This window comes from Neltuma alba, unplaced genomic scaffold (assembly GCF_004799145.2).
Source record: "Neltuma alba isolate B1F8T4 unplaced genomic scaffold, ASM479914v2 tig00007142_pilon, whole genome shotgun sequence".
Taxonomy (NCBI): domain Eukaryota; kingdom Viridiplantae; phylum Streptophyta; class Magnoliopsida; order Fabales; family Fabaceae; genus Neltuma; species Neltuma alba.
The window spans coordinates 61,536-71,574 of record NW_021634686.1 but is presented as its reverse complement, the minus strand read 5'-3'; the positions used below and the strand labels follow the sequence as shown (position 1 = coordinate 71,574).

Below are 10,039 nucleotides of genomic sequence, written 5' to 3'. Positions count from 1 at the left end.
TAACAATTGGCGAAGATGTTCATTCTCTCCTGTCAAGTTTAGCTGAATAATCGAACAAAAGTACATCCCACGACCAACTAAACCAGATAAAAACAAAGTTATTATAAAATAAAAGATTTTCAGAGTGAAGGTAGGCATGGTGATGAGAAGGCTTAAAAAAAAATGGGGAGTGAGAAATTCAAGCTTCTATTTTCTGTTTACCAGTTCATGATAACATACCATACCAACCAAACAAACATGCACTGAATTGTTCTCTAATTTCAGCTTTTCCTCATCCACCTATAAAAGTTAGCTCATTTGATAAGAAATAGTATCTCTCATTAACAATATTGATTTGATTCTTCAGAGAAGCACTCAAGGACTAAAATTCTGACCACTCAAGGGCAAAAATCCTTAACATAATAAGGAAATACTACCTCTCGTACCTAATATAAGAGTTAGTTGGGGATTTGAGTTGGTTATAAATATAAAACCTCAATCAATTCTGTTTTCCATACTCATCATTTTTCTCCCCAAACTATTCCTACTGATTGCACGTATTAAGGGAATTTGTATCAAAAGGTAATTTCAATGCAAACAATTTAAAAGAATATTTTAGGAAAACCAACACATATTTTTGACAAATAAATAATTTAATTAATTTTTTATCTATCCAAATTAGTTATATTAAGGATAAGGGTAGTATCAAAGATTTCACCCTTAGAGATTCCCACAAGGAAGCTGGACAAAGTTCGAAAGTACTTTCACTAAGAAGTTACTGAAAAAGAAATTTACCTACATTTATCATTAACAAGTAATGAGCACATCTAAAGTAAACTGTCTTCAAAGGGTTCAATGAGAAATAGTAGTACAGTATATTATTAAACATGCACCTGGTGTCCCGTGGAAGACATCCAATAAAACGGAACTATTAAACATGCACCAGGCAGGAGACACAGATATAAGGATGTCAATTTGTGTAATAAATACTCAGCTTATCCTGTTCTATTAAATTGATACAAGAGTTTCCCTGCTCTCAGCCTGTCCCAAATCTATCCCATATCCTTATCCTTATATGGCATCAATAAACAATTTTTAAATAGCAATATTTGGTCCAAAGACTAAAAGTACGTACTTTCGCGTAAAGTAGTAATTTATATATAATTCTTTCATTTCAATATTTATAGCATATCAGCAAAATGAATTAATCTGAAAGACAATCTGAGATAAAAGCTTGTTTAGGGCTTTTGGGCGGGGAAAATACAAGGCAATAAAAATGGCCATGCGTTCAAGTATGAGATGAGAAGATCCCAAAATACTGAGATATGAGACCAATTAAAGAAAATGGACATAGACCCTGTCCCGCCCTATTATCATCATACATGGATGATATTATAGGCATGCAACTAAATACATACTAATCAGGCCCACACATCCAAGTAAACAAAATGTCGTAGATCTCATCCTTCTTTCACCATGAATGAATTGACAATGGGCTGTTTTAGTAACAGCTGCATTAGGTTTTTTACCTTATAATGCTTGGTCCATTTAAAAAAAAAAGAAAGACAATGCTGAGATCAAACTTATAACCATTATGTCAAGTTCTCCTCACACACGGCCATGTATCCTGTCTTTTCATATGGGTTTAGGGTTAAATGATGATGGGGGGAAAAAAAACAAATAGGACACATAACAAAGTGTGATTGAAGAACTTGACATAATTGTTGTAAGGAACTTGATTTAAGTTTTATCATTAAAAGAAGGACCCAAAAAATGTAATTATAGACAGATGGTCAGGAATTGGAATGTAAAATCTTTCTAGATTAGATGCTTATGTTACCATTAGTTTGTTAACATTTGTTATATATGTGTCTTTCATTTAGTAGCTAATTATAAAGTGATACCGTACTTTTCTCTGGGGACAATAATAGTAAGGAAAAGTCAGCTTAGAGTTGTAGTTTCTCTTGAATAAAGATCTACAAAAGACGGAATCGCTGAAAGAATCCTAAAGGGGATAAGAAGGAAATTGAAGTATATAACACTACAGGTCTTAAATTGAGAAAAGTAGATGCTGTTCAATATTGAAACTTACCTGAAATAGTTTTTCAATTATCTAATTGGAAATGCTCACCTCAACATTGTATTCTGTCAAAGGAAAGCATTCTCCTTACTAATATAATAACATAGTGTTAAATCATCTTACAGCATGAAGCATAATAAAATATTGTAAAATTGCACGTTTTTATCTCTTCACCGCCCCTGCCCCCTCCCCAAAAAAAAAAAAAATTATCTTCTCTCGAAATTATGACTGTTCCTTAAATAATGTCTCTCTTACGCTCCTTCCCAATATAGAAACCAGTCATCACAAATTATTTAAACAAGTTACTTTCCCAGCAAAAATGCGGCAGATATAAGCAATAGACTGATAATAGATATTCATGTAACCCTTGGCACATCTAAAAGTTGCAAAATACCTTTATTGATAAATGATATATTAGTTTCACTTAGTTTCACAAACAGATGAAGACACTATAAAATCAACCCGAAAATTACCATAACAAGCCTCTCACGTCTCCACACCTCTTCTAACTGGTTTCTCCATTTCCTCTTTCAATATCAATACAGTGGGCACTGCCTGCATTATCTCTAGAGCAACTTTGGGCAACACTATTATCTGGATGAGTTGTAGATCTTGATTCAGAGAATTGTGCAGTTGGTGTTTCTTCATTGCTAGATGGTCTCTGCCAAAAATTATTTCATTGTTATTATCGTATTATAATCATTCATCTGTGCGATGGCAAGGTACAACTTACTGATTTTTTTTTTTTCCCTTCAGATAAAAAAAGGCTCAAAAAGTTTTTAACCGTCAACATCTAGTCTCATCCTGTAATGTGATGTTGACATTCATAAACATAATATGCGTAAATTTACCCTTAACTTTTGATAAGTATGTGTTTTGAGGTATATTAATGAAGAACACGTGTATTTGATGGGTCATAAGTTTTGATAAGTTTTCATTTTTTGATATTCATAAACATAATATCTGTAAGTTTACACATTTATGACGCTGCAGTTAGATGCTTGCAATTAATTAAATGATTATCAGCTAATTCATGATCAAATCGCTGCATGTGTTTGGAGTGTCAAATACAGACCCCTATATATACCTGTCTCCAAAATGATCAGTAATTACCCACTTCTACCTGTAAATTAGATGTCTCAGTTGAAGATTTAGCAGAAGCTAAAAGGGACAAGCGACAGAGAGGGCAGGTGCTGTGGTTGGTGAGCCAAAGATCAATGCAGCTCATGTGAAATGTATGGCCGCATGCAGGTATCTGTTGAAGCTTGTCTTCTGGTTGGTAGTCCAAAAGGCAAACTGAGCATCTGCCACAAGATAACTCATCAATTAGGATAGATAGTACAGGTCTTGGTTCAAATTCCCCTAAACTGAAGAAGAACATGAGCTTCTCTATATTGCCAAGTTAAACAGAAACAGAAATCAACACGTTAAAACAAATGAAGTGCTAAAATTCAGAGGATCGAAAAGATCAAAAGTAGTGTGATGTCCTGCAATGGAAAATTCTTGCGATAACTTTTTCTTTATACATCTTATGAGGTAAGGGGCAAATATTTTGCTTTCACTGTGAATTTTATCCAAGAGGAATATATCATGCTGCTGCTGCATTCAAACCATCTTATCATACGGACAGCCCACAATAACTAAGCTCCCTCTAATATGCAGTCTAAATCTCAACAATAAATGAAGAGAGCAAAACAAGTTTTATCAAATAACTTGAGAATACCCATGCACAAAGTATTCTAGGACCCAGAAGCTACTGTGAAGAAACTTTCCAGAAGATTGTTTCCGAGCCAGTTTTTCTCATTTAAGATTAAGGAGCTACAAACAGATCCCCAATAAGGAAATTAATTATTTCCTCAGTCCCATTTACACGTCAAACTCTTGTATCCACAAGTGGTTAGAATTCTGAGAAAGTAATTTTCTTATTTGAGACCTATATGTAATTCTCCCTTAAAATTGTCATTGCTAAGTGAATGAAAAATAAAAAGTCAGCAGGCATCGTGCACTCCAACAATGAATCAAAATATGCAAGGTTACTTGCTTTTATTAGCTTATTCATGTCAGTATAAGGTACACCATACGCCTGATTTGCGATACCCCTTCTGGAAAAATTTTGCCCGATACATCTTAGGCAATGCCAAACTATTACAAGTCAGAAACAGGTGAAATCCTTTCTAACCTGCATCGAAGCATTCCAAAATCCCAGGGGGGGAAAAAACAAGAAGAAGCAAGTGCTCTTAAACTACTTTAAACTGAAATGAAATATGACCTAAAAAATGCTTTAACCGTGAGAAAATAAAAAAGAAAATTTGAACATATTTAATGCTCACTAAGTAATCAAATCCTCAATATTATTGTTAGCTTCTAAATATATATAACTGCAATTTTAGTTTTTAATTGATAATAGCCTGATTAACCTCTATGCTGTACCCTAGATTTTTCAAAATCTGCCATATGCCCTAGTCATGTGGTTTCAGAATCAAAAAGCACACCAAAATCTGTGCATCATAGCTGCAGTCAATTTTCATGACTGAATACTGATCACGTATCATAATTCCTCCTGGTATCTTTTCCAGCATGGAACATCAATTATTTATGGCAGTCTTTTCCATTAAAAACGTTGGTTTTTACCTGCATCTGCTTCATTAAAATACATAATTTATGTATTTCAAACACTATTTTTTCCATTAAAAAACAGTTATTCAAATGATATCTCTAGGCTCTGACTTTAATATAACATATATCATGTTAGAACTTCATGATCAAGAGACTTTACTATTCAACGTCTTAAGATGCCCACTCATGATGCAATTATTATTGCACCCAAATTTACCGCTTAAATTTCTGATGTTTACCACGTTGCAAGATAAATGAAAAACGGATCATACAATAAAAGTAACTACACAAATAATTGACTATGTGTTGACCAAAAGTCCATTTAAGAGTATGATAAAACAGTACTCACCTTGACTAATAAACAAGCTAATTTCACTTCAAGCTTAGTTCATAACGGAATCAAGCAAGTTCCAGCTGACAAACAAGCCAGATTGAAAAATAATATATTTCAACGTATTGCAAATATCCCTGTCCCTCCGGCTTCAACTAAGCTAACTGTTAGGTCCCTTCCCCACAAACCATACTTTCCATGAATTCACAACATATAGTCAAGGTTATTCCCAGTCCCTAATTAAGCCAAAGGACTCTCCCAGGAGAGAAAATCTTACATGGACTTAAACTTTCAATAGGGTAGAACAGGGCAAAATAACCATCTAAAATGTCAGTTTTTGGTGGATCTCACTTTTATACGCGCATTTGGTGCATTTTATAGGCAAATTAGCAGACCAAGTCTGTGCAAGAATTTCCATTTCCAAAAATTGCTTAATAATCATAAAGAAATACAAAATAGGAACCGATACATGAACATAGCGACAGCGAAAAAATTAAATAAAAATAAACACCACAAAAAGTCGAAGAAGCCATCTAACTCACTGTGTATCTTTAACTGAGAAGCTTTCTTTGTAAACGATAATCGGCAGCATCTCTCTCAGTTCTTTCTTCAAACCCAATTCAGACTGCTAAATCAATCACGAAACAAGATATTAACAGGTAAATATCAAAACATGCATGTGCAAATCAGTTTTCATTTTCCGTACTCAAAAGTTCACCTAAACTATCGAAAATAGAAATAGCCAACGATGTAATCTTACCCTGGAGTTACCGTCATTATCCTCGGCAGCCGCAAACGCTCTCATCCTTAGAGACGACCAATCAACCCGACGAGGTCGAAGGTAGAACACGTAGAACAGAAAGAGCAGGATGAAAGTGAAGAAGATGGGTACAGAGAAAATGAAGGCTCGGTAAAGCTTGAGCTCAGCAGAAGCTGAATCCAAATGATCCGATCTTGAGCAGCAAGCCGAAGAAGTATCTGAACTGTCTTGAGACATTACCAACCAGCTTCCCAGAACCCAGAAATCCCATAGATGTGAAGTAATTCTCAAATTAACGCACCGACACTCTATAAAGTCAATTATTATGAACCAAAATCTAGCTGAGCAATCATGCTGAGTTGAATGCAAGAACTGAAAGCCTGTAGTGAAGTTGAAATTACGAGAACCTTCCGAAGACAGGTAATTTCCGAATCAACTAACAACGATGTCCCAATCGGAGAAAAATGAAGAAATGTGGAGAAAATAATTGAAGAGAGGCTTAAAGGCTGGAATTGACCTGCGTGAGAAAAGGATCGGGCCTGGGATGCGGATTGATGGCGGCTGTACTTGAAGAAGGCACAGCTGGATTTATACAAAACGAAAGAACAAAAAGGAAAAAGAGAAAAATATTTATGACACGGATTGAAGAGAATCGAAGAGAAAATATGACGGCATGGAACTCACAAGTACATGGCCCAGAGAGCAGCGAGGAGTAAGGAAAAGGCAAGAGGATGACGTGTGTTTTTATCCCGTCTTTTTGTAAAAAAAAAAATTGAAATTGAAAAAATGATAAAAATACTTATTAAATTTTAAAATGATAAATAAATTATGTGGATTATTTTTATAAAAATCTTAACATATTAAAATTATGTATTTGTGATCTTGAAATTCAACAGATAATTTTTTGCTTATTTTCTTATCTACTAATTCTTTTCTTTTCTTTTTTGCATTTTTGTTTAAAATTATTGCTGCATTGAGTTATTTAGGTTGCCTCGTCAATTTAATCATCTTTGAAACACATTGATATCATGGTATGTAAAAGAAATTTACTCAATAATCTCTTTGTTTATCCTAATTTCAATGGCATCTTTTAAAAGATATCAATTCCCTACTTCAATTTTTCTAATTACTCTCTCTAATTTTTAATTAATACCGTATTCTTGAACTATGATATACCGACTTTACTTGTTTTTTTTAACCAAAGATAAAATGACATTCGTGATAAAAGTACTTAAAAAGTTACAAGTATTCAACATTCCTCCATTAGAAGAATTAAAACTAAGAAAACAAGGTTTAGAAATAATAACAATATTAAATGAAGAGAAACTATGGATAAGGGCAAGTGTTTCTTGCCAAGTGATGTTGAGAACTGTTAAATTTAAGGTTTTAATAATGACAAAGATTCAAATCTTTATGCATTTCATTTCTGATAATTGTTTATCGATCACCTGTTGGCTAATTGAATTATTCGATCACGTATTGGATAAATGGCTGAATGTTTTTCATAATAGTTACTATTAAGCTTTTATCAATAACTTGTTTGATAAATGCATTTTCGAATCACCTTTTGGATAATTAACTAAATGTGTAGTTACTGTTAAGGAATTATCAATCACCTGTTTGATAAATAGAGTTTCAGAACAACTTTCTGATAAATGGTAAGTCTCTGTGCTTTACTGATAAGCATTTATCAATAACCTTATACATAAATGAGGCTTTTGATCAATATCAGAAAAATAGGTAAATCTCAGTGAACTATATACTATTAGAACACTTTATATGTTATGGAACCTTTTGTCGATGTCCTTAATATTCAATAACGTGTTTTGAAACTAAGTAAGTATGCTTTACTAAACTTCTTCTGATGTTCAATCAGCTATTTGATAAGTTCCTATCTATTTTTTTCCCCAAACCTTCAGTTCTGTTCAAAGCTTGATCGATAACCTTACCGATAAATACACTTATCGATCACTTAATCGATAAATATACTTATTGATCATCTTATTGATCAAAGTAACATTGTCCTGTCATAATTTATCTCTGACTAAGCTACTTTTCTTTTGAGTTTTCCTAGCAATTTTTCGATAAACGTATTCATCGATAACCTTTCAGATAAAACTATGTAAAATGGTTTCCTAAGGTTACTTCAATTATCGATAAGCTTTTGGATAAAGTGAATTATCAATAACATTTTCTAAACGGATCATTTATGTTGCTCTAAAGTGTTCTTCACACTGTCTTTCAAAAAATATGATATTATTGGTGTATTTAAGCTTTTCTCAGCCTTTATTAATTATCTTATATGTTTTATAAAAGGTAAGAATGGTCACTGATTCAAGGAATTAATATTTTCAATTAACTTCAGAAGGTTTCTCTTGATAAATCATTTTGGTCAACTTTCATTCTTTATTGATAACCTTCTCCACAATGACCTTAATCCACAATGACTTCAATAAATGAGTTTGATTTTCAAGTATTCTCATTTCTAATTAATCAATAACTTTATCGATTAAACTGCTTATCGATGAGATCTTCAATAAATTGTTTCTATGATTCTCTGATCCTTGATTTGTGTTTTTCACTTCATGTATTAAATTTCAAGGATGATCATCTCTTCTCCTATTCACTTATATTCTCTGGTGAAATAATTTATTACATTTTTATCAAGACAAATCTGCAGGTTACGAGGCTCAACGGATACATTATAGGCTTAAGCTACCTGTCAGAAGTGCATTTAATACAAAACAACTATTACAACTGCTAACACAAGTAAAAGATATCCTAACGGTTATAAGCTATTGTGTCTAACAGAAAGTTGGAAGTTTCTAACTATAAAAATCGTGAAGAGCATTGAATAAAGCAGTGAATGAATCGAGCTACCAACTGTTAAAATTAATATTATGCATTCAATACTCTGCTTTTTCCATTCTGAATGTCAATATTTATCCTATACACTCTTAAAAGAGAGTCTGTGAATCATTTACTTCTTTCAATGAGTAACTCAAGAGTATGGGACTCTTGAGAGGATTGTATCCTTACAGGAAGTAAAGATGAGTGATTGAGAGTGAGCTCAATTATTATACTGAACACTAAGAGTCCATTGAGTCTTGGGTATAGTGAAAAACTCAAAAGTGTTCTGAGAACTAGACGTAGGTCATGTAGTTGAGATCGAACCAGTATAAATTCCTGTGTACTCCTCTCCTGCTCTTCTTTGGTGAAATCTTTCTGAGCTCTTTTACTTCTCTCATTTTTGTTATCTGTTTTTTTTAAGAGAAAATTTTTATCACCTAGTTCACCTCTCTTTTGGGTGAAACTACCACTAACAAGGACAAAAGAGCCATTAGAAGGAAGCTGAAAAGATCTCTTTTCAACCATAGTAAACTTGAACAGAGGGCTTGTCACTACTACAATGAAGACTTTTTACTTCTATTTTCCATGACTTTTTACTTCTGTTTTGCGGGGAACATGAAAAGAAGGGACATAAAAAGTATCCCCTTTTTACTTCTGTTTTGAACATAAGCGAATAATGGTGTTATTTACGTCTGTTTTAAACAGAAGTAAAAAATCACTTTTTTACTTCTATTTCTCCAAAAACAGACGTAAATTCACGTCTAGTTTAAAAAGACCAGACATGAATTCACGTATGGTTTTGGAGAAACAGACGTCAATTTACCTCTGCTTTAATAAAACAGAGGTAAATTGACGTCTGTTTTGGTGTAAAACAGAGATTAAAAGTATGATTTTTTACTTTTGTTTCCTAAAACAGACGTGAATGTCCTCCTTTTTCTTAAAAAAAAAAAAATTCACTTCGTATGTACCACTTCCCCTACAGCCACAATAGCCATAATAGCCACTTTCCAGCAAGTTGAAATAGAATGAACCAGTCAATATTTTCAGCCAAGACATATCAACATCACAACTTCATCAATATATTGCAAAAGTCAAAATTGATAACCTATTATCTCTATAAACATAAACTTGATCAATCCCTATACCACCATTCTTGAATCAGTTGTTGTGCCAAAAGGTCTCGGATGAAGTCAATATCATCAACAGTATATGAACAGTCATTATCAAAAATCTGTAAATTGACAAATGAACAAATTTAAACATATGAAGAAAATAAAATAAATAACAATTCAATTTAAAAATTCAACAACTATTACAAAACTAAAATTATATTTACTTACCTCATCAAATTTTATAGTACATCCACTCTCAATAATTTCAAACATATAATGGATAATGTAATATCCGCACTTTGTTGACCCTC

The 10,039-nt window shown here is 32.9% G+C and overlaps 1 protein-coding gene across 2 annotated transcripts; it reads right to left on the bottom strand.

Annotated features, from left to right (window-relative positions):
- Window positions 1-2,433: 2,433 nt before the first annotated feature.
- On the bottom strand, window positions 2,434-6,351 carry LOC114751862 (RING-H2 finger protein ATL7). 2 transcript variants are annotated; one of them, XM_028940551.1, is made up of 4 exons: window positions 5,767-6,351; window positions 5,549-5,634; window positions 3,183-3,363; window positions 2,434-2,720 (listed from the first exon to the last, which is right to left on the bottom strand). In XM_028940551.1, the coding sequence occupies exons 1-4, from the start codon at window positions 6,001-6,003 to the stop codon at window positions 2,565-2,567; spliced, it is 660 nt and encodes a 219-aa protein (XP_028796384.1). In that variant the 5' UTR covers window positions 6,004-6,351; the 3' UTR covers window positions 2,434-2,564. The 2 variants fall into 2 exon arrangements, with proteins under 2 accessions (XP_028796384.1, XP_028796385.1); XM_028940552.1 differs by having other exon boundaries at window positions 5,549-5,631; window positions 5,767-6,346.
- Window positions 6,352-10,039: the final 3,688 nt, after the last annotated feature.

Excerpts from the sequence above, each read along its gene's own strand:
- LOC114751862 (XM_028940551.1), bottom strand. The coding sequence starts at position 6,003 with ATGTCTCAAGACAGTTCAGATACTTCTTCGGCTTGCTGCTCAAGATCG. Across the intron at positions 3,364-5,548 it reads TTCTCAGTTAAAGATACACA|ATGCTCAGTTTGCCTTTTGG; the intron begins GTGAGTTAGATG and ends ATCTTGTGGCAG. Across the intron at positions 2,721-3,182 it reads CTGAGACATCTAATTTACAG|AGACCATCTAGCAATGAAGA; the intron begins GTAGAAGTGGGT and ends AATTTTTGGCAG.